Here is a 24,764-nt window from a genome sequence, read left to right as displayed (position 1 = left end):
AATTGCTTTTTACTGAACTGATTGACCTCTTTGTTAATTCTATGTAATAAAATTGTTGGCATAACATTTTTAATTCTCTTTTTGGGAAACTACATGATGGTTTAATATAAAAAATTATATTATATAGAACTTCCCTCCGCGGGTTTGAAGAACAGCCTCTAGATGGCAGCACACATTAGGCTTCTGTTGCTTTTGTGTCCACAGGATGGCGCGGAATATACTTTTTCTTTGGATCCCTTTAAAGCGCTAAATGAAACACGATTGCGTATGCTTCATAAAATCATCTATAAAGTACCTTTTGAGTTTTTATCAAATCAAAGAAGTGTTTGAATGTTGCTGCAATTCAAGCAAAGACATTTTAAAAGTGCACTAATATTTCTGGAAGGAGTCCGCCACGTTTCTCCACAGGTTATTGCTTTCACGAATTTGTGCGTGTCATTCTTTAGTGTATGTGTTAGTGAACTAACCAGGTCAAAACTGTTCAGTCAGGACTCAGGAGGCATGTTTTTCAAGGGAATTGTAAGCGATTAAAACTCTTTGAAATGATAGTTTATTACCAGAGGGTAGAACATTCCAGGCGAAGCACATCCATGACAAATGCAGGTGACAGAGTTGTAGAGCTTTTAAAATGCAGAAATGCGTCTATTCTATTTTACTCTATTCTATGCTTTTTCTTTGTATGCACGTGATTGGTCTGCAGGAGAGCGCTGTGCTGTGATTGGTCTGCAGGAGATCGCTGTGCTGTGATTGGTCTGCAGGAGAGCGCTGTGCTGTGATTGGTCTGCAGGAGATCGCTGTGCTGTGATTGGTCCGCAGGAGAGCGCTGTGCTGTGATTGGTCTGCAGGAGAGCGCTGTGCTGTGATTGGTCTGCAGGAGAGCGCTATGCTGTGATTGGTCTGCAGGAGATCGCTGTGCTGTGATTGGTCCGCAGAAGAGTGCTGTGCTGTGATTGGTCCGCAGGAGAGCGCTGTGCTGTGATTGGTCTGCAGGAGAGCGCTGTGCTGTGATTGGTCTGCAGGAGAGCGCTGTGCTGTGATTGGTCTGCAGGAGAGCGCTGTGCTGTGATTGGTCTGCAGGAGAGCGCTGTGCTGTGATTGGTCTGCAGGAGAGCGCTGATGTTGCCGCTCGTCTCGTGTTTGCAGAGCTGGCGCAAGGCAGAGCGGAGGCAGAGCGGAGCCTGATCTACTCCTCAACACTTTTCCTGTTTGAGCTGATGAGTTCCCTCTTAACAAAGAAAGATTGATTTTATCTCAGCGAGAGATCGACCAAGATGTGATCACTTTTTGATACACCATGAAGAGGGAAAGCGCTCATGTCAAGAAGCTGACCGAAGAGTAACTTCAATTCGTTCAGGTATCTTGGATGCAGTTTTTTGTTGCTGCTAAATTACTTATAAGATAGAAACGTGTGGATTTGGGTGTTAAAAAAACAAATTGACTTGAATAGAAACTTTTCAGACAGCTATGTAGTAGTTAGATCAGCTCTTGTAAGCTATAGGATGTCTAAAGAAAACAAAAACACCCCTCATAAAGGTACAATACAAACAAAATTGTACCGCGGTGAAGTTAGTTTCACGTTGGACGTTGGACATTCGCCTCCGCAACTAGAGCGGGAGCTTCTTCTGAGTGTGCCCCGCCTGCAGTAGCTCGACGCGGGGAGCTGCGCGCTGAAGTGCCGCTTGGTGCGCCAGTTAGGGACCGACTCTAAAGTACCGTTTGTTTAAAAATGTTATCTTAAAAAAATATCAAACGTATTTATATTTAAAAAAAAACAATATTGAGCATGAATCCAAGTTGCTAATATTAGATGCATTAGTCCTTTTGGGCTGAAAATTTTCAGCTGAAGATTATTTTCAATAGCTCCTAAATCAGCTAGCCTAGATAGTAAACGCTAAGTGATTATGGTAGTTTGAGTCTCCAGGTATCACACACACCTTTTACTTTTTCAATTTAACCCTTTATAGATTTTTGAAAGAATTTTTTTTTCGTCAATCAAGGATTCTTTTCAATAGCTCCTAAGTCAGCTGACCTAGAAAGTCAAACCCAAGTTATTATAGTAGTTGTGGTCTCCAGGTATCACGCACACCTTTTACTTTTTCAATTTAACCCTTTTATAGATTTTAAGGAATATTTTTCGTCAAAAATCAAGGATTCTCTTCAATAGCTCCTAAGTCAGCTGACCTAGAAAGTCAAACCCAAGTGATTATAGTAGTTGTGGTCTCCAGGTATCATGCACACCTTTTACTTTTTCAAATTAACCCTTTGTAGATTTTTAAGGAATATTTTTTGTCAAAAAACAAGGATTCTTTTCAATAGCTTCTAAGTCAGCTGACCTAGAAAGTCAAACCCAAGTGATTATAGTAGTTGTGGTCTCCAGGTATCACGCACACCTTTTACTTTTTCAATTTAACCCTTTATAGATTTTTAAGGAATATTTTTCATCAAAAAACAAGGATTCTTTTCAATAGCTCCTAAGTTGGCAAACCTAGATAGTAAATGCTAAGTGATTATAGTAGTTGTGGTCTCCAGGTATCACGCACACCTTTTACTTTTTCAAATTAACCCTTAGTAGATTTTTAAGGAATATTTTTCGTCAAAAAACAAGGATTCTTTTCAATAGCTTCTAAGTCAGCTGACCTAGAAAGTCAAACCCAAGTGATTTATAGTAGTTGTGGTCTCCAGGTATCACGCACACCTTTTACTTTTTCAATTTAACCCTTTTATAGATTTTTAAGGAATATTTTTTGTCAAAAATCAAGGATTCTTTTCAATAGCTCCTAAGTTAGCAAACCTAGATAGTAAACGCTAAGTGATTATAGTAGTTGTGGTCTCCAGGTATCACGCACACATTTTACTTTTTCAAATTAACCCTTTATAGATTTTTAAGGAATATTTTTCATCAAAAAACAAGGATTCTTTTCAATAGCTCCTAAGTTGGCAAACCTAGATAGTAAATGCTAAGTGATTATAGTAGTTGTGGTCTCCAGGTATCACGCACACCTTTTACTTTTTCAAATTAACCCGTTCTAGATTTTTAAGGAATATTTTTTGTCAAAAAAAAAGGATTATTTTCAATAGCTCCTAAGTCAGCTGACCTAGAAAGTCAAACCCAAGTTATTATAGTAGATTGAGTCTCCAGGTAACACGCACACCTTTTACTTTTTCAATTTAACCCTTTTTGAATTTTAAGGAATATTTTTCGCCAAAAATCAAGGATTATTTTAGCAGTTAGCAAACACCGTAGAGTTGCTGAACTGACTGATAAACGGTCAAGGAAACGGCCTGTGCTACTGGACCCTGGACCACAGAATGTCAGCAGAGCTTTGAGGCCTTAAAAGCCAAGCTCACCACAGCCCCGGTACTTTGCCTACTCTGACTTCTCCCTCCCATTCATTCTGGAGGTTGGTGCAAGTCATGCTGGATTGGAGGCAGTGCTCTCCCAGGACCAGGAAGGGAAGGTGCGACCTCTTGCGTACGCCAGTCGAGGCCTGCGCCCAACTGAGCGCAACATGTCCAACTATAGCTCCATGAAGCTAGAGTTGTGGGCCCTTAAGTGGGCCCTGACTGAGAAATTCAGGGAGTAACTGCTAGGACACAAATGCGTGACAACAATCCCCTGAGTCATCCCTCCTCAGACACACTGGGAGCTGTTAAGCAGCGCTGGGCCGCCCAGTTGGCCTCTTTTGATTTTGAATCAAAATATCGTTCAGGTGTAAGTGTAACCAAAATGCTGACACTTTGTCTCGCCAGCCTGGCACTTCCTTACAGGAAGTGGCAACGGGAACTTGGGGCACATGTCTGCCTGGGCAGTTAAAACAAGCCCTACAAGGAATGGTTACACAGGCAACACAGTCCCTTGTGACTTTTCTACCGCAAGTTGCCCCTGCTGACCTCCGCGAGCTTCAGCAGTCTGACCCCGCCATACAGGAGATCCTGACCTTTTGGCAACAAAATCGACAGCCCACTCGTGAAGAGCGACGAGCCCTCTTTTCGACTGCCCTCTTAGTGCTGGCCCAGTGGGACCGCCTGGTAGAGTTAGAGGGGCTGCTGTATCGGCAGGTGTTTCGTCCTGACGGTGGTGGGGCTGTGTATCAACTCCTTCTGCCTAAAGCCTTGGTCCAGAATGTCCTCACCCAGGTCCATCAGGAGCATGGACACCAAGGAATAGAGAGGACTCTGGCCTTGCTGTGTTCCCGGTGCTATTGGCCAGGTATGTCACGGGAGGTAGCCCAATGGTGCCAGGCTTGCGAGGGATGTCAGCATGCAAAGGACAACCAATCGGTTCCTCACGCCTTTATGGGCCACTTACTGGCTTCACAGCCAAACGAGATCCTAGCTATCGACTTTACCCTGTTAGAGCAGACCTCCACTGGTCTGGAAAACGTGCTGGTCATGACTGACGTTTTTAGCAAATACACACTTGTAGTTCCAACCCGCAACAAGCACGCTTCCACTGTGGCGCAAGTCCTGGTCACAGAGTGGTTTGCAAAGTTTGGTGTGCCGGCACGCATACACTCGGACCAGGGACGAAACTTTGAGAGCACTCTCATCCAGCAGTTGTGTAAGCTGTATGAGATTACAAAGTCTCGGATATTGAACTATTGGCTATTGGCATGAGGCCATATTATCTGCCCCGGGAGTTCTCGCATGTGATTTTGATCGTAGTCTATGTGGCCCCGTCTGCCAATGCTGAATATGCTTGTGAAGCACTGCTCTCCTGCACTTGTAGGCTGCAAACACAGCATCCACAGGCTCTCTTCCTCATCTCTGGTGACTTTAACCACGCTTCTCCCTCTTCTGTTCTACCAACATACACCCAGTATGTCATCTGTCAGCGAAACCACCTCCTCATCAACGCGGGGAAGACCAAGGAGATGGTGGTGGATTTCCGCAGACGCCACCCCACTGCCCCCTTACCAGTGAACATCCAGGGAAGGGCCATTGAGAGAGTGGACTCATACAAGTACCTGGGTGTTCATCTGAACCACAAACTGGACTGGACTCATAACACAGACGCACTGTACAGGAAGAGCCAGAGTCTGCTCTACCTCCTGAGGAGACTCAGGTCTTTTGGAGTGACAGGGCCACTCCTGACTCTGTGGTGGCATCAGCCCTCCTGTACGGTGTGGCCTGCTGGAGCAGCAGCATCGCAGAGAGGGAGAGGAGGAGGCTGGACAAAGTCATCAAGAAGTCCAGCTCCGTCCTGGGCTGCGCTCTGGACTCGGTGCAGGAGGTGGGGGACAGAAGGGTCCTGGCTGGATTCACATCTATGCTTGATCATGAGTGCCACCCCCTGCAGTCCGCTCTGGAGAGCAGCTTCAGTGAGAGACTGATCCACCCTCTCTGTGTGAAGGAAAGGTTTCGCAGGTCTTTCCTTCCTGCTGCTATCAGACTTTATAACTGTGATAAAATGTGAATATAAGATTATATTTCTGTGATATATTTTATCTGCATAATAGTGATATTTTATCTGCATCATTAGTCTAAGAGTAGAACGGGTGTGTGACAAACTGCATTTGTGAAGGGGTCGTAAAGATGGGCCAAAGGATGTTGCCCCAGGAGGGGGTGTGACAGCCCAGAGGAGTTTGGGTAATGTTTACCCAAGGCTTGATCTCTAGGAAAAATACCAGCTGTAAAACAAGTGCCTTGATGTGAAGCTGACCAATGAGAAATGTGACCCGCCTATTCCAGAATATCTAATAAAACCAACCAGCATGGGAAAAAACGGGGTGAGATGCAGGAGGATCACGCAGGCTGCGTACCACAGCCTGCGTGATCAGTCCCGGCGTTTTCTCCCAAGCTTGCCATACAAATGTCTGATATTTCTGTGTCGTTTCATGTTCTAAGTTGAATTGTGTTCTTGATGTGTTACGGAATAGCATCGGTGTTTGTCTAATTCCATGACAATAACTAACACTGTTAGTCCTGAACACTCGCAATACTGACTTAACAATGTGCAATTCCGTCATATGTGCAATGTGTGCCGTCGTGACACATATTCATGTGGAATTACTGTCATGATCACATGCAATGGTATTTATGTATTTATGTATTTATTTATTTTTATCTTCCCCTCCATCCCTTGTTGGGTAATGGGAGTTTTTGTTTATAAGAGATCTTCTACTGAAAGTGTTTTTCAAACTTCCTATAAGTGATCTGTTCTTTTCTTCTGTATCTACCTCCTGTATCTACCTGCGTTGCATCAATGAAATTTCCCCATGTGGGACAATAAAGGAATATATTATCTTGTCTTATCTTACTCCGTACCACCCAGCAGGAAATGGGCAGTGTGAGCGGTTCAATCGAACACTTCACAATATGTTGCGTGCTCTTCCTGCATCCCGTAAGAGGGACTGGAGTGGTTGCTTACCCCAGGTGCTCTACGCATATAACACCACTCCCCACCAGTCCACTGGTGAGTCTCCATTCTTCCTGATGTTTGGGCAAGAACCACGTCTGCCTATTGATTTCTTGTTGGGTAGGGTGCAAGACCCCGTGGGGGGGGAAGTGTGCATGAGTGGGTGTTACGACCACCTGGCTCAACGGCAGCCAAACAAAGAGGGGAGTCCACACAGCATTCACAATAATTAATAGTATATTTCTATTATAAATAATCAGGCCCTGACAAAAGAAACTAATGTATCTGTGTAGATGGCAACTAACTAAGTGTAGTGTGATATGTATCGTTGCAATGAAAATGTGTAAAAATAAACAGAAATAAAACTGTGCTGCCACACAGTACAGCAACCAGTCTTGGGGCGCGGCGAGAGAGAGAGAGACTGCTCCCACCAGCCTCCCTTATATCCAGGCTGGCTCCACTCAAGCCAAACGATCCTAAGGTGTGTTAGGAGGGACCTGCAGTGGAGAGAATCACCTGGCAACCAGGAGAGGGTGCTGACTCCCACTGCCCAGGGAGCTGACACCCCTACAGAATCCCTAGGTTCGTAACAGTGGGTGAAAAGAGCACCAGACGCGTCTTCAGGTGGCTTTCAACGGGCCAAGAGAAAGATTGCGTCTGGCGGCCTCACGCAGAAAGGCAAATCATGACCAACGGGTCAGAGATGTGCCATTTAAGGAAGGCCAGCTGGTGCTACTTCGCGATTACAGTGCTAGGGGTTGTCGGAAGACCCAAGACCTGTGGGGTCCTCAACCTATGTTGTCCTGCAAGCCCCAAGGGAAGATGGTGTGGTACACGGTGGTACACGGTGGCTCCTGTGGATCAACAAACCAAGGTAAAAAGGGTCCACCGATCCCTGTTGAAGGTCCTGCTTTGCAGTGACTCCCCTGCCACTGTCCCTGGTGTGAATCCTCCGGATGCACCTGTAGCACCAATCGTAGAAGATGAACAGTCATTTGAGGATGATTTGTTTTTACAGCCGCCGGTGCGGCAGCCAACAGTTGTGCCCCAAAACTCATCCCACGTCCCATTACACGTGCCGAGTGCTCAAGAACCATTAGTTGCTCTCCCCACCGTGGTCACTGACCAGGCTCCGCCAGCAATTGACCCTGTGGCCAATCCTGGCTTCAGCGAGGCATCTGTACGCCGGTCCACTCGCACGACTGCTGGCCAATACCTAAATCCCCACCGTATTCCAAGGTCCCTAGTTGAACAACCATCCGGCCAAGGTGCTCCTGTGTCACCCTCCAGGCTGACACAAGCAGTTTTTAGGCCTTGGTGTTAAGTTGTGTTTCATCGTCGGGGCGACGATGCATCCGTCTCTCGTTTTGCCCACACGCTCTTCCGGGCCTTGGTTGTTGGCCACTCCGTCCTCCATTCCAGGTAATGACAATCCCGCGGCTTTGATTCATTCATTTCACAAATTCATGAATTAAATTCTTCCGGTAGTGCTGCTGCAGTGCCACAGGCACCCATAATCCAGTCCGGGGCTCTGGCAAATCACCTAGCAGGTAATGAACTCCCAATTCTCCTCAGTCATTCAGTTTCAATGCTCCTAAATCCCGGTTTGCCCCAGATACACCGGTCAAGTACACCCGTTTGGCTTTTAACGCCTTGTCCATGACCACGCGCCGCAGATTGCGGCGAAGGCGCTGTTGTGCGGCAAAAGCTGGCCGGTATGTGCCGAGAATTTATTAAGATCAGTTTCGATTGAATGTAGTAATTCCACTGGTAATATTGCAGGTCTCCTGTGGTGGTCCGCAGCGGCTTGGGCACGCCCCCCTCTGCTGTTTAGTTCCTTCTTGGCTTCTTTTTGTTTTGTTTCTGCTCTGTTCTGATCCTGTATTGTGCCTATTTTGCCGTCCTGTTTTGTTCCTGTTTTGTCCCTATTTTGTTCTTATTTCGCCTACTATTATAATAACTTGGGTTTGACTTTCTAGGTCAGCTGATTTAGGAGCTATTGAAAAGAATTCTTGTTTTTTGACGAAAAATATTCCTTAAAAAGCTACAAAGGGTTAATTTGAAAAAGTAAAAGGTGTGCGTGATACCTGGAGATCACAACTACTATAATCACTTAGCATTTACTATCTAGGTTTGCTAACTTAGGAGCTATTGAAAAGAATCCTTGATTTTTGACGAAAAATATTCCTTAAAAATCAACAAAGGATCAATTTGAAAAAGTAAAAGGTGTGCGTGATACCTGGACACTCAATCTACTATAATAACTTGGGGTTGACTTTCTAGGTTACCCGATTTAGGAGCTATTGAAAAGAATCCTTGATTTTTGACGAAAAATATTCCTTAAAAATCTACAAAGAGTTAAATTGAAAAAGTAAAAGGTGTGCTTTATACCTGGAGACCACAACTACTATAATCACTTAGCATTTACTATCTAGGTTTGCTAACTTAGGAACTATTGAAAAGAATCCTTGTTTTTGACGAAAAATATTCCTTAAAAATCTACAAAGGGTTATTAATTTGAAAAAGTAAAAGGTGTGCGTGATACCTGGAGACCACAACTACTATAATCACTTGGGTTTGACTTTCTGGGTCAGCTGACTTAGGAGCTATTGAAGAGAATCCTTGATTTTTGACGAAAAATATTCCTTAAAAATCTATAAAGGGTTAAATTGAAAAAGTAAAAGGTGTGCGTGATACCTGGAGACCACAACTACTATAATCACTTAGCTTTTACTATCTAGGTTTGCTAACTTAGAAGCTATTGAAAAGAATCCTTGTTTTTTGACGAAAAATATTCCTTAAAAATCTACAAAGGGTTTTAAATAGAAAAGGTTAAAGGTGTGCGTGATACCTGGAGACTACAAATACTATAATCACTTAGCGTTTACTATCTAGGTTCGCTCATTTAGGAGCTATTGAAAATAATCCTTGTTTTTTGACGAAAAATATTCTTTAAAAATCTCAAAGGGTTAATTTTTTAGCCCAAAAGGACTATGACATCTAGGATTAGCAACTTGGATTCATGCTCAAAGTTCTTGTTTTTTTTTTATAAATATGTTTATATTTTTTAAGATAACAAACGGTACTTTAGAGACGGTCCCTAACTGGCGCACCAAGCGGCACTTCAGCGCGCAGCTCCCGCATCGAGCTACTGCAGGCGGGGCACACTCAGAGGAAGCTCCCGCTCAAGTTGCGGAGGCGAATATCCAACGTCCAACGTGAAACTAACTTCACCACGGTCAAAATTGTCAGATAATTGATATCTAACTCCTTTCTCGTTTCATATCCACTGTAAACTGTTATTTTATGACTTGTTTCATTTTCCAGCATTGGGAGACATGTCTTTGGGGATGCACATCTTGAAGACTGCTCTCATCCTTTCTGTGGCTCTTTTACTTTCAGACTGTGCCAGAGGTACGTGCTTATAATATTTGTTTATTAATTGTGCAGAAACTACAGATATGTTGAACTAAGACTATCGAACATTTTTGGTCCATGGCATTGAACTTGTGGAGCCCAAACTCAACAGTGAGCAGGAGAAAGTGGGAAGACTCTGTACTCCAGATGCAGGAAGTCAGAGCAGAAAACTCATATTCTATGTCAACAAAACACTGTCTAAATTTTTTATTGGTTTTGCAAAATAAGAATATGGAGATTAGGCTAAATTCATAATTTAAAAAAAGTTTTACAAACAGCAGATTAAAAGGGGTAGGAAAGTTCACGTTTGAGTTCAGTTTTAAAGTTCACTCACTTGTTGTGTGACACTTAAACCTCAACCAAGTCTGAATATTCTTTTTCCTTTTTGCCAATGTTGTCTACCCCTAGTGTGAAAGCATTGCTGATATTGTTTCATCTTTCTTGTGGTGCTGTGAAAGAGGCTGGCTCTGAATTGGTGTTTACTTTACCTTCGGCTCTGGGCATGCTCAGTCTGATTGGATGGTCATTGGTGTGTGGCGAACCCAAGAAAAAGACAAAATGCCCTCTGTCGGTTTGAATCTGACGTTGGCCTGAAGATAATAGTGAAGTGTATCCCAATCTTAAGCGTGATATTACGATTGAAGTGCATTTACCTGTCTGTGAGGTGTCAGTGGTGTAGGAGGTTCAGTGGGCGCCCTCCAACCAGTGATAGACCTTTACTACCTGCTCTACCCTGACCTTTGCGTGCCGTCTTTTGTGCCCCTTCTACAGTGTTATGCAGCAAAGTTTTTCTTATCTTTTTTCTGAGCAGTCCAACCATGAGGCCTGCTGAGAGAGCTTTAGTACCTCCACTTCTGGCCTGGCAATGTGCCTTGGGCAAGCAAATGAAGAGGAAACATTAGTCTGTGTTCATTGTTTTTAATTAGAAACAGCCTCCTGCGTTCTGTGGTCTTAACTCGCATCTGGAGAAATTTAGAGCATGCAAATTGTTCTTCTGGAAATATACATTTACACTGGGGTTACATCACGCATAGAAAGGGTACTACGGGTGTGAAGTGAACAATTCAGATGCGTGTGTGCCGTGGGCAGACCCAGACGAACGGGAGGAAGTCCGCAGAGTTAATGTGCTGTCATTAAAACAAGACATGAGTCGACCTTTGACCCTGCCGTCTGCCGGGGCTGTGCAGAGCCCTCTTTACTGGGTCTGGTCCATTTGGGGAGAACAATGAGTGGATTATGTGGCGTACTTGAGGTGGGCCAGGGCAGTAACTCATGTTAGCACTCAGCCATGCACACTCAGGACACTCCGGACTCAAACCAGAGCTGTTCAGTGCTGCACAGGAAACCCCTCTCCGCCGGGAAACTGCAGCTGAACTAAAATGCCCCCTAAAACAAGCACAAGTAGCACAGATGATGAACACCTCAAGGAGAAGGAGCTTTGTAGGACCAGTGGAACTACAGCAAACAGACAAAAACAAATCCATCCAACTCTTCTGTCTAGTTTTTACACTTTATTCCAGGGTGAGTATCTTCACATGATGTGGGATGCAAACCAAGTTACTGCCACATGATCAAATCTGAAAACTCATTGATAATTTCCACTCAAATTGAAATTACAGCCATACAATTGTTGTGTATTTATTACGCTACTCAATCAAATCCATTATGTCTAAAATACTGAGATAACTTATTGTCCACTTTTACTCACTAACACTTATATATGGTATTTAACTACACAAGTTGAATAGTCCTTTGTGTGGTTAGAGGATGAAGTGTGTTCTACGGGCTCAGAGAAGTCGTGTTTACTTTGGCTGCTCGTAAAACCCTCATTGACTGACTTTAATGGGCTTTTCAATTAGCGTCCCTGCACTGTTTGTCCGCTGCAGCTGTATGCTAATGCACCGAGAGCACAAAGTCACCGTGATATTTAGCCTCTGTGTACAATGGAAGTGTTTGGCCATTTGGCTGGTGCTGTGTTTTCAGACCACACACACATTTCCTGCTGTTCACTGGATTTGGGTCAAGTTAAATAGAATTCTTCTGCTCCTGTTAACTTTCCAAAATGCTCACAAAGGGAAGGCAGAGGTGTCAGACTGGGTTCATTGAAATGATAATCTCCTGTAGATGTGTACTATGAATACTGGGAGCTGCTAATGAGACTAGATAGCGTTCACTGATTATGCAGATTTCTTCAAGAATATTGTGCAGATTTAAGTGCAGCCAACAAGAACTTATTACCTAAAACATGTTCAAATGACAATTTTTAACAATAATTATCAATAAGGATTGCAGTCTTATCAAGGCATTTTAGAGACGAAGTAGCTTGGATAGTTGTTTATGTGTTTTCATTCAGCTTTTAACCTGAATACTTCTTTAACTAACATTTTTTCAGCCACAGAGGAGATTTAACTGTTTGTGGTACAGCGGTGTTATACCATACCTAATTATGGTGAATCCTTGTCTCTCCAAGTGTTTTTTTTTCAGTAAACATAATTGACAATGCAGTTTTAGTGTCCCAGATGGTGTGAGTGAGACATATTGGCATTGGTGTGATGTTAGTGAATAAATCTGCTTTGGGTTCTTCTAATACACAGTTACTTTCTCATGTTCTTTTAGTGAGGTGTGAGTTAAGCATGGTCACCTCGTGGGAAACATGTTGTGTGTTTTTGTGCTGTTCCATTACACTCGGCCTGTTGTTCTTTCTAACTTCACTGTGCTCACGCCCACCCCATGGCACAGCAGTTAAAAGGTTGATTGAAAGTTATGGTGGCAGCAGAAATGGCTGGCTGGGCGTGCAGAAAGCCCGGCCAAAAGCAGTGCTGCTGGGGTAACGAGCTCTGAATAAGCTCTCCACAGTTCCTGTTTCCACTGGCTCTCTGTTCACCTCTGATGGGCTTCAATGGGACCCCATATGGCTCTTGGCTTCTTCACTTCCACTTTGTTTTTCATTAGTAATTCTCGTGAGTGACTTCAGACATTCTTGTGCTTTGTGCCCATTGAGTGAGCTCCGAAAGAGTGTGTCCAGGGCAGAGACCAGTCCCTCCGTGTCAATAGAGGAGCTTTCACTTCAGCTGTATGGGCTGTCGTCGTGGAATTTCTCCTCTTTCTGAGAAATCACTCAGAGACTGCATGTGTAATGAATGGAAAAAGTATGTTCTTGAAGCCTGGAGCAGGACCTGGAGGAAAATCCTCTGTGGAACACAGAGGCAAATCAGTCAAATATTACAGAGACCTGCTGCTCAGGCTGTACCCGGCATCAGGCTGATGGGATTTCCTTATGAACACACAAAGCCCTGGACTGAGACTGAGTTTGTGTGAACAAACTGTGATTCTGTGACTGATGGTGATAAAGAAGTCTATAGTGTTCTGATAAAGACTGCATTTCAGTTCAAACATCGTAATCAAAAAGCTGGAAGATACCGGTCTTGCTTTGGCCTGTTCACCATTCCAAGTTTATTTATAAAGTACATTAAAACATTTAACCGTTGGCCAAAATTCCATACACAATATTATAAGACAGTGGCAAATGGTCATCAAAAATCCTTTTAGTGTAATTTATATTAAACAAAAATCCACTCAAGATGTGAAATGTTTTAATGTATGTTACAAATTACAAAAACAAATTCAGAATGTGTACAATATTATTGATAAAAAAATGCATTGTGGAAGCACTGTACATTTTCTAGCTTAATTTCATTGTACTATGCACTGTTAAGAAACAGTATTTCTATTTCATAAAAGGAGCAAGTAAAGTGATTGTCTAAATGATTGTTATTGATCCAAACCATTCGTTTTCACGTGCATTTTCAGAACGTTACATATTAAGATTGTGAAATGTAGTGTTGTCATATTGGTTGTAAGCCATTTTTCAAGTCACTTTCTCTACTCTGGGGCTTAACATGACCTGATGATTACTTATGCCTTGGTTGGAACACGCTATGGACACGCTTTACCCACATATCTGAACGCTGACAAGAACATGTAAACATCTAATTTGGTGTGAAATGTTTGTTTGCAGAGCCCAGACCTTTGACATATGGTCACTGACCTCTCTTGGTGGTCCTGACCCCTGAGCAGATGAATAAATAATCATGTGTTGAGGTGATGCTCACAAGCCATGGGGGCAAAGTCGACATCCTGCGTAACAAAAAGTCTAGACCGGCGGTTTTCAGGCTCTAAGCAAACCCACCTCAAGGAAATTGACAAAAAAGGTTAAATTAGGTTTCATGTTGTTTATTTTGATAGTTTATTGTGTTATTTGACAATTGATTTTTAATTAATTAGTATTATTACTTATTTAAGACCTACTGAATTCCTCAAAGGCAAACCTATCTCATCCTTCTGTCAGGCAGGTACTATGTTTGGAGATGGCAATGGGGTTCATGGCTGGAGAAAACTGTACCTTCTGTCCATACAAGAATTGTCAAATAAATAAATACATTGATACCATAAAAAATGTATACGAAAACGAGTATCTATAAAAGGAGATACTCATTTAGACAAATCGGATAAATTGGACAAGATATTTCCTGACTAGCTTTAGAATGATCTTGATTTATGTCAGTTTCAGTTTTTCAGAAATGCAAATATACAAAACAGAAAAACAGAGAGAGAGAGAGAGAGAGAGAGACATACTGTCCAACAGAAATGTCCCATCTAGTCCAAAGTTTGTCAAATTAAGTCCAAATGTCATTTTTTCCATGGTCCTAATGTCGATTACATGTCAGTACAGTCTTTGATCGTTGATTAGTTTTGTGCCATCCTTTTTTTTTTGGTGATGTTTTTCCCAGCGGCCAGAAAAATTCTCCAACGGATTCTTTTTATTGTGTCCATGGCAGGAGTTTTGATGCCCAAATACATAGCTCTGAAGTCCAGTGGGAGGCTGATGCCAAAAATGCATCTGCAGTGCTCCATTGATCTTGAAACTATGGTATCTTAAGTCATGTTAAAAATAGCATTCGATTGTATAAAAAAAGAGCATTTGTTTAATTATCATTGAGTATCAAATCTATTCCTTAGTATCAAAATCACACACACAATGCATAAAACATAACTCATTACAACTATATGTGGTCCTTTTACGTGGTCCCTTTCTACCTTCTACCCTATGATTTCCTATAAAGATTCCTTATATATGAAGACCACACATGCACACTGGAAAAAATACAGCTCCTTGGAACATAACTTGGATTAAAGAGGTCTTTCATGAAGCACTGACTGTGTTTCCTTCACCCTCTGCAGCTAATCAAAAGCAATAGGCCTATATAATGCAAAATGAATACCACAAAATCCAGTCCATTACAAAAACAGTAAACACAGGTTAATGAGCAGACAGTGGTGAAGAGATGTTGAGGAGGCTTCTGATGCTGCTTTGGAGATGAGAAGATTTGTGGAACATACCTGAAACGCAGGAATGGAAGAAGTACTTAATTTTTGGTAAAAGTACAGATAAGTGCAAGTGCAAAAATTACTCAAGTGAAAGTAAACAAATCTATTTTGAGAACTGTTAAAGTGTTAAATATTGTGATTTTAGTATAGAATTTTTCAGATATCTGGTTAACAAAGTTCAATTTAAATACATTCCTAGTGATTCCACAACTGCTACCTAGCAACCATATTGTAAACAAGGGCCAAAATGTCTCTAAATTACAGATTAGTTAGGATTTAACACATATTAATACCTGATAACATCTTTTTTTGGCTAAACGCTTGTTGAAACTGACAGAAAATTTGGTTTGTTGCGTGTAAATTGTCCTTGCATTTTCTGCATTTACTTTCTTCACAAAATGCCCGCTTGACCAATGTCAAACTGTGATCAGTAATTACCACAGATAGTATCCCACCAAAAAAGTACAAGTTAGAAAAACATGAGAACTTACACGCGCTTAAAGTACCATATTTTCTGGTCTATAAGTTGCACCAGCCAAAAAATGCATAATAGAGAAGAAAAAAATATGTAAGTTGCACTGGAGTATGAAATGCGGTTGCAAGTGTGAAAATAACAAATAAGTCGCTCCGGAGTATAAATATAGTACAAGTATATAAGTATAAGTCGCACCCCGGCCAAAACTATGAAAAAAGTCTGAAAAATACGGTACAATACTGAATTTCTTGAGATGTGATTGGTTGAAAGGGAAAGTATGGTGGTAGGAAGTAGGAACAGGGTAGAGGTTTTATGATTCAATGTAGCATCTCTGAGTCATTAGTGCTTCAGTTAGTTTGTGGTCTCAACCAACACATCCAACACCTTTATCTGCATCTTCTCTGTCACGTATCCCCCGCTGTATGTCTGCCGCAGTGTCACCCTATAACCCCTGTCCCATTCCCAGCACAGAGCGCCCCCATTCAGCCGCACACATCAGATCTGGCCCAAGAAAGAGCCATTGTACCCCCGGCTCTTATTTATTGATTGGAAGCTAAGAGGGGAAAATAACAGGTATTGATGGCGGCCGTGTTAGAGTGGCCGGGCAGTACGTCTGGAAACCCCCGCCTCTCAGCTTTCTTCTTCTGCCAGAACCGGGCCCCCTGAATCCCGTTGTCGCTGTTTTACGCTGATGTTTATCTAGTGAAATGTATCGCAGAGTGAGCAGAGCAAGGAGGCGGCTTTCTTTCACACAGTCTCAGAGCTGCAGCCTCACCTTTTCAGCGCCGCCCACAGCCACGGCGCCGCGCTCTTTCATCAAGTCGTTCTCTGTAATGAAGGAAACTATAAAGTCTAGTCGTGAAATGCAGCGGGATATTAGTGGAAACACATGCTGCTTTAGAGGTGTGGTGGACAAGAAAGTGGTTCGAGGCGTTATTATAATATTTCAATTTTCATCAATAAAACACTGGGCTTTATTTTAGTAACTGCACACATACCTGAGATCCAAGTAGAGAGATCTAATTTACTACTTAACTTTAGTGAAAGTGCTGCATTGCGAGGCTGAAGGACAAGAATGCCTCTTATTGAACGTGCTGCTTGCTTAAAATAATCTGTCACGAAATTGAGCAAAGAAAAACAGAGCTAATTATGTGAGTGCCTCCTCCTCTTCCTGCCAATGAAAGATCCCTTTCACACATGCAACCGGCCCGGGACGAGGACCACTGCAGTGCCTGGGTCCAGCCGGAAAGCCAATGTGCCTGGAGGACTGGTTTCCATTCACATTCAGGTTCAACTCTCAACACTCTGTCAGGCTTAAAGCTGAATATCATTGCTCATGAGTGAAAGTTTTATTGGTAAGCAGTAGCGTGTTGCAATTATTTAGGTAAAAAATATCCTTGAAAGCATGTATGAAACCAGGTAATCCTATAGTTTCCACTGTGACAAACATGTTATATATTTAAATGTTCTTTCTTTATCATGAGTACCCTGTCGAATACAAAACACACATGAAACTGCAACACAGAATATCTAGCTAAAATGTAAAAAACAAAAAAAACAATCAATAAAACATTCAATAAGTTAGCAAATACATAAACACACTTAAACATATTTTTAAAGTGCTGTGAATTCATTAAAAGGGGCAAGATTATCTAATTGTTGTGTTGCTGAATGCTTTTTCCTGATTTGGTGTTGATAAGATAAGATAAGATAAGATATTCCTTTGTGTTGACACAGTGCAACTATAATATAAAGAGTCCTGAGATCTCAAATGATTAATACTTATCTAATATAGTTGTTAAATAATCAGGCAAAACACCAATGAGAGCATTATACACAAACAAAAGGCAGTGCTGTTCTCTTCTGGCATCCAGTGATTGCTATTCTACTTTAGAATAATTGACAGTGGTGAGTTCTGTATCCTTCTCCTGTAATGAACCTCAGAGCTGAATGAAAAACTGAGTTCAGAGGTTTTAACACTGTTGCTGTTGAATGCATATATATAATATTACCATAATCCAGCACGGAGAGAAATGTTGCCTGGTTTCTACAATTAAGAGGAAAACACTTCTTATTTCTAAAGAGGAATGACAATCTGGCTTTAAGATTGTTTGTCTTGTATGTGTTTGTTGAAAAAGAGATTATCATTAATCCAGAGGCCCAAGTATTTGTAGTAAAATAAGAATAGATAATTTTTTTAATCACTAGAGTGCCTTTTGGAGAACAGCATACATTTTGTTTTACTTGAATTTATTAAAGAATTTTAATTGGTGGAATGAAAATCCACTTGAATTCTTATATATAGAATATAGAATTGCATCATCTGCATACTTGTGGATGCTACTATGTTTTAGATTATGACCAACTGAGTTGTAAATTGTAAATAGAAGTGGTCCAAGGACGGACGCTTGAGGATCACCTTGGTAACATAAGAAAACTCAGAAAGCGATTAGCAGAAATGGCTTGAGCTCTATTTGTTCTGAAAGAATAAAAATGTGCCGTCTCAAATGTTAATTTTCCTGGACCTATTGCACCTTTTACAGAATAAAAATCTATATCATCAGAAAAAACATTCAGCCCTAATGACGTTTGTAGTCGAGGCACAATTTTTCGAGTTTGAGTCACGCTTAAGTCACTGAAAAGTTAGGACTAGTCCGAGTAGAGTCCAAGTCCTTAGGTCTCTGAGCGCTCGTCCAAGTTCGATTCAATAAAACAGAGATACGTAGGGGGTCAAAACGCATTGGTATGTCCTTGTCCTATTGAAGGATTTTTATTACGGTATTATATCAGAGTACCTCGGACCTTTCTCTTTGCTCCTTTTCATTTAAGTTTTAGTCCCAACTTTAAGTAATTAAAGCAAGATTACAGTCAAAATAATCTAAATGAGTCCAAGTCACAAGTCCGAAGCCGACTAGATTTCTGGTAACACTACATTTTGCAGTTTAACATTCAACATTCAGACAATAACAATAAGCTTTTGTCACATACAGTTAGAAAGCTATGCGAGAAAATATATTGGGAGGAATTAGTTACAATTACTTTGACATTATAATTTTGTTTTAATTATTATTATTATTTTTAGAAATATAACTATCATAAGAAAGTTTATCACACCAAACTTTGTCTTTTTCTTCAGCAATATTTTTTGACGTGATAAATTAACTATCATAGGTTTGTTTTCTTCAAAATGTTACGCAAATGAACATGAACGAGCAATAGTGCAAGCACCAAGGTTAGCTGGGGCGGCCTTGAGCTGAGGGCCCCTCACTACCTTGTTTTTAGTGAGACTTCAAAGCTTTGGATAGTTGAGATGGAGGGGGAAATCATTTGGTGCACAGCCCCTACACAAACAGCTCCCTGTTTTATCACAGCCAAATGCTCACTCGCCTTAAACGGCCTCTTAATTCAACCAAGCTTTTGCAAAAATGTAGAAAATTACCCGCCGGATATTATTTACTACTGAATTATTTTCTTTACAACCCTGTCTCTCTACAACTGATGACCTCACACACAAAACACTAGGGCTTTATAGAAATGTCTTATGAACGTATGAATCGCAAAGTGATTGTGCTTTGTGTTTACAGAAGCTTTCAATTACTCAGCAATATATTTTATACTACTTTATACCATTATATATCATTTCCTGCTACACTTGATACAAATGTACACAACCTGAGGAGTGGGGCATTCAAAGTCAGACTAGATTCAAATGTTTTGGGGTTTTATACGTGGTTATCACTACATTGGCCCCCCCAAATCAGTACCTATGTTTTGTAAGGTCCAATAAAGTGATATGAGCGTGGTCCCTGGTTTGTCCTGTGTCTAACTCCGGGTTTGTTTGCTTGAAAGTGTAGCTGGTGCTGTTGGCCTTCTAACACCATCACAGGCTCCACTTCACCAGATCTGAAAGACCTGACCACGCACTTTGATCCTTTCGTCTCTTGGTAGATGACAGATCACATCCAATTATAACAATCTGCTTTTGACACATGAAAATGGCTTTAGCTTCTACTGCTTCTCTACTTTCATTGTTAACTACTAACTCGGAAATGTTGGAAAGGAGAGTTTGGGGGAAAAGTGCTTACATAACAACAAGTGTGATGAAGTATGGATTTTCTGACCATGGTGTTAGTCATGTTTAATCAGGGCCATCCAATGTGCAAAAACATTTGGGTAAAGAGTGGTTAACTCTTTGTTAACCCTGGGGAACGACAACATACTAACATACTTTTTAAGGCATTTTACATATTTTTTTCCAGTCTTTAAACCAGCTTTTGTTCTCTCCTCTTGAATGTATTTCAGGACCTCCCCGAGTGTCTCACAAAGTTGCCCACAGACAGTCTTCGCGTCTGGGCAGTCCCATAAAGCTGCCTTGTCCTGTGGAAGGTGACCCCCCTCCCATCATAAGGTGGACTAAAGATGACCGCTACATCCACAGCCGCTGGGGCCGCTTCCGCTTCCTTCGGACGGGACTCAAGATCAACAAAACAGAGGCTGATGACGCAGGGACCTACATATGCAAAGCCACCAATGGATTTGGCAGTGTCTATATAAACTACACCCTGATTGTGATTGGTAAGTCTGAAACTATCACCGGTCTTATGTTTAATGGCATTGTCCACTGACGGCTTCTTGCTTTTCCCTGAATAAGGCCTTATTCTTCAGAGGTCAAGCTCAGATCAAGTGGATTTCTGGGGACTTATTGCGTGATCCCCTCATGTATTGTACGTGTTACAGTTCTACCTCTCTCAGCCCAAAGTCAACAACCGAGCGGGATGTTTCATACAACTTCATCCTCCATGTCTCAGTCGGATCACTGCTTCTTCCTTTTCCTTAGGCTACACTGGGTATAGTAGCTCTGCTTTGGAATGAGCTCCTCAGGTTGTTTAGCCTGTCACAGCTCTGGAGCAGGCCTGGAGGAACTCCCAGGACTGGGCCCGGCCTGTGGTGCTGTGCGTACAGTGTGTTTCCTGTGCTTTAGCTGAGCGTGATAAATGAGCTGGATGGAGCGTGAAGCCTGTGTTTAGTCTAATTATTCTAAGATGCCTAATTGGGGCCAGAAAGACGATGTAGCCCAATCTTGTGACAGCCATGCTTCAAGAACCATAATCAGGCAGATGTGGAAAACAGAGCAGAGTGGTTCTGGATTGCTCTTTTAAGAGCAGACTTATTTTGGGTTCACCTCAGTCGCTGCCGGTGAGTTCAATGAAAGGGTGTCGCCTGATTGTGCTAAAATGAAAGGTCATTTGGAGCATGCAGCCAGCCATAATGCCCAGGTTCACTGTTACTCTTCGTGTCGAGGTCTGTTGGTCTCACTCAATATATCCATCGGGCTTGTGAAGGATCAGAACCATATCATTTAAGTCCACAACAGGGAACTTTTTTAAAACAAAACATACATATTAATCAAAGAATGTCTACATAAATGCATAACAATTAAAATACATATGATTTAGTGAAAACAATGCAGTGGCACTGTCTGTACACTTTCAGCATATCTGGAAAAACAGCAGTGTTGTTTAAATTACAACCTTTTTGACAAACTAAACAGATGTATTAATATCCCATTTCAGACTGAACATTTACTGTGGGCTTTAAAGATGAAAGGATCTTACACAAACATTACCCAATGCAAATAGGACTGGCCCCAGAAGTTTCCTATGCTCTTCTCCTCAGATACCAAACATGGGACAAGCCTCCTGTTTGTGTTCTAAATAGACTATAAACATTGGATTTGAGATTGCAGACACATACGAGCATCTATTAAATATGTAAACAATTTGGACTGATATTTAATCGATCCAAAAAAACTAAATCTATATCACAATATTTTTAGATTTTATGATTTTCCGTAGGCTTCTAAATATTTATTTTTTTATTATTGATGATGCATTTGACATTCTAATTTTATATGTCTTCATAACAACAATAGCAATATTATCCCTTCTTCAATAAATCTCCCACCTCAACATCTAGAGTATCTGGCACTATTCACTCCGTCATAGAATAAAGCTGCTATACAACAAAAACATACAGAGCTTATTATATTATATTATATACAGCAATAGTCAAATTGCCCAATCATGATCAAAATCAGCTCTATCAAAGAAAGGTAAGGAATCATTGGAAAATAAATTAGCTTCATCAAGAAAGTTATAGAAGCATTTATTAAACTACAAAAACGTGAGTTTAGTTTCTATACTCCCATTTGCCGCGCTTTCAAGTCCATCTTTCTTTTTATCAGTCAATCAATCAATCAATCAATCAATTAATCAACCAATCAATCAAATTTGAGCACAATTCCATTATTATTTGAGAGCACAATTATTATTTGTTTATTATAGAAAGGTCTGGAATATCCTCGCAGCATTCAGAATGAAATCTATAACTTCTTTTACCTCAGATTTACACAGTCTAGTGCTTCGCTCGTTGATTAGGCAGAAATCCGCTCTGTTTCTCAGTCGTCTGTGGACATTTTTAATTCACTTCACCCATTTATGTTTTGTTTGGACACAAACGAACCATGCATTTTTCTGATTGGTTAATCTGCTTGTCTCACACCCATCTGAAATCGAGGAGACAGGAGTTCCAGCCCCAAACGTCTTTGGAAAGTATTGTAAAAGTGTGTGTTCTTGGCTGGCCACGCAAAACTCCCACATCAGGCAATCCCTTTGGCTCAGTGGTCAATGTATTGCACCATTTATTATTTCATTCTAATATTTTTATTAGCTCCCAGTATCATATTTACTCTGCTCAGAGAAGGTTCAAGAGTGTACTACGGCAGGGCCCATAAGGAGTTTAGACATGACAGTACAAAGTGTTGTGTAATCCTCAATACAGTGACAGGGACAGTGGGAGAGAGGAGGCTGTGTCTGTCTTTCCCGGAGCCAAAGAATGTGGACGCTCGATGTAACAAGTCACCCCCTCCATCGTTCAGCCGGCTGTTTGGGGACGTCCCCTGACAACTGTCCTGAACTCCCCAGGCCCACACAGCACGACATACATGCAGCTGCAGTTCAATCCCAAGATCCTCAGCCTGTCATGAGACTGAAAGAGAATGAGTGATGGGAACTTACAGGAACCAGGCAGGCAGACGATGAATAATTGTGAATGTAGTGAGGGGGCGTAACTGTCCCCATCATTAGACTACAAACATCTGGAGCTCATGGTGACCCCTCATCTTCAGGCTATTTTGTGATTTCTGAGGCGACCAATGACCCGACTGTTTCCTCTGACCATTTTTGTGACTGAAAAGCTCAAAATGTTTTAATGTTATTTTTATATAACATACCAGCGGCGTAGTGTGGTCCTGGTGTTCTATTAAAAAAGAGTGGCAAATGTGATTTTCCAACCTAACTTGACCCTCCTATAGTTTCAGGGCTGACTATATCACTGGCCTCTTGGTGCAATATTGGTGTCATATTTTCTTTTACTGTAGGAGCCACCATAATTCTGGCCAATTTATTTACAACAGGCAATTGTACAGACTTCCCGAAGTCTACAAAATATCAGCAAACTAAACAGTTGAATTGCAGGAACTTTGAAGATATCTGCCACAGCTATTGTGGTCAAATGAGTTATGGACTGTTAAGGTTACAGGAAAAGAGATTTATAAAGGTATCAATAGTTCTTTAGTTCGAGAGAGGAAATAGGAGCGGAAAAATGAAGTCCAAATGCAAAGCGCAGCAGTGTGGAGCATGTTTGGATTGGGAGGCTCAGGAACTGGTTGGAATGCATAGAGCCCCAGTGAGTTACAGAGAAATATTTCTTCCACTGGAGGCTGTTTTTTTTTTTTTTTTTAAGGAATGGCTTATTATAGTTGGCCAGTTAAAGCCTCCAAATAGTCATGACATCATGGCTAGGCCCGAGCGGCAGGGACAAACAAAGGAGGACTTGTAGCCGAGGAGTCCAGGGCTTTGAGATTTTAGAGGGACCAGGAGGGAGGTGGGCGCCGGGTCACATCGGCCCCCTGTGCACACCTCATCGATTACCCCGAGCCAATCAAGTGTGCCATACGCGAAATACATAGGCTTAGACTACTGCTAACATCAGCTTTATCAATCAGTTACCATATATAATGATATTCAGAATCAGATCAGAATCAGAAAAGGTTTATTGCCATTGCCAATGAACAGAATTCACAAACATAGGAACTTGCTTTGGTGATTCGGTGCAACATAAAACAATGAACGATGATAAAAACAACCTATATAAGTCAAAAAGAGAAACAATTTTAATCTGCTATAGGATCAAAATAAAGATAGGCTATAAGATAAAACTTAAAAATAGGCTTACTATGTACACAAAGGTTACAGTTGAATTTACATATGCAGTGTAGAAGGTGAGCAGTGCAGTGAGTGATGAAATAATTAAATATTGGACTCGCAAATTAAAAATATAAATATTGTGAACATTTACATGATATAGAATTGTCTCCCTATCAGCCAAAAATATTGTATTGTTGTTGCTGCATGGTGATAATAATAATAATAATAATAATAACTTTTATTTATATAGCGCTTTTCAGTGACCCAAAGACGCTGAACATAATAAAAAAAAGGGGGGGTATTTACAGACAGGGGGGGACAACACGTACAATACACATTAATATACAGATAAAATGAACAAGACAGAAGAAGTAGAGAGAAAAAGATGGGGATGTAACAGGGGGTAGAAGAGTAGGCAATGGGGTAGAGGAGGCTAGGGGTAGGGGAGGTCATAGGCTTGGGTGAAGAGGTATGTTTTTAGGCGGGATTTGAATGTTGTGAGTGAGGGAGAGTGGCGGACAGGTTGGGGGAGGGAGTTCCAGAGTCGGGGTGCTGTTCGGGAGAATGCTCTGTCGCCAAAAGTTTTGAGTCGGGATGTTGGTGCAGTCAGGGTGAGAGAGGAGGAGGATCGGAGAGCTCGGGAGGGGCGGTGGGGGATGAGGAGGTCAGACAGGTAGGGGGGGGCAAGGTGGTGAAGAGCTTTGAAGGTGATAAAGCAATATAATTCATAAACCAACTTTTACTCTGTTTCACTACTGCCAAAATAAAGACATTTATTTTACAAAGTTGCCCTGAAGACCTGTTTGAGAGGTTTTAAAATAAATAACATTTCAAAAAGTTGAATTCCACAACCAACTGG

General features: G+C 41.5%; 2 protein-coding genes across 2 annotated transcripts in view; one reads left to right on the top strand and one right to left on the bottom strand.

Annotated features, from left to right (window-relative positions):
- The window catches only part of mrpl35 (mitochondrial ribosomal protein L35), a 108,990-nt gene that overhangs the window by 29,059 nt on the left and 55,167 nt on the right, over positions 1-24,764 (bottom strand). The gene's annotated exons all lie outside the window — the stretch shown is intronic.
- LOC140371071 (fibroblast growth factor receptor-like 1) overlaps positions 1,200-24,764 on the top strand; it is a 28,646-nt gene continuing 5,081 nt past the window's right edge. Inside the window, exons 1-5 of the mRNA XM_072458361.1 lie at positions 1,200-1,354; positions 9,686-9,772; positions 19,941-20,217; positions 23,380-23,384; positions 24,532-24,593. Of these exons, the coding sequence (XP_072314462.1) occupies positions 9,697-9,772; positions 19,941-20,217; positions 23,380-23,384; positions 24,532-24,593 (420 nt within the window). The 5' untranslated portion in view covers positions 1,200-1,354; positions 9,686-9,696. The remainder of the gene's footprint in view (positions 1,355-9,685; positions 9,773-19,940; positions 20,218-23,379; positions 23,385-24,531; positions 24,594-24,764) is intronic.

The sequence above is a fragment of the Eucyclogobius newberryi genome, unplaced genomic scaffold, assembly GCF_026437365.1.
Source record: "Eucyclogobius newberryi isolate DKJ021-1_F unplaced genomic scaffold, fEucNew1.0.hap1 SCAF_21, whole genome shotgun sequence".
NCBI classification, from domain to species: Eukaryota; Metazoa; Chordata; class Actinopteri; order Gobiiformes; family Gobiidae; genus Eucyclogobius; species Eucyclogobius newberryi.
Note: the sequence above shows the minus strand (reverse complement) of the source record. Positions and strands in the feature narration are given on the sequence as shown.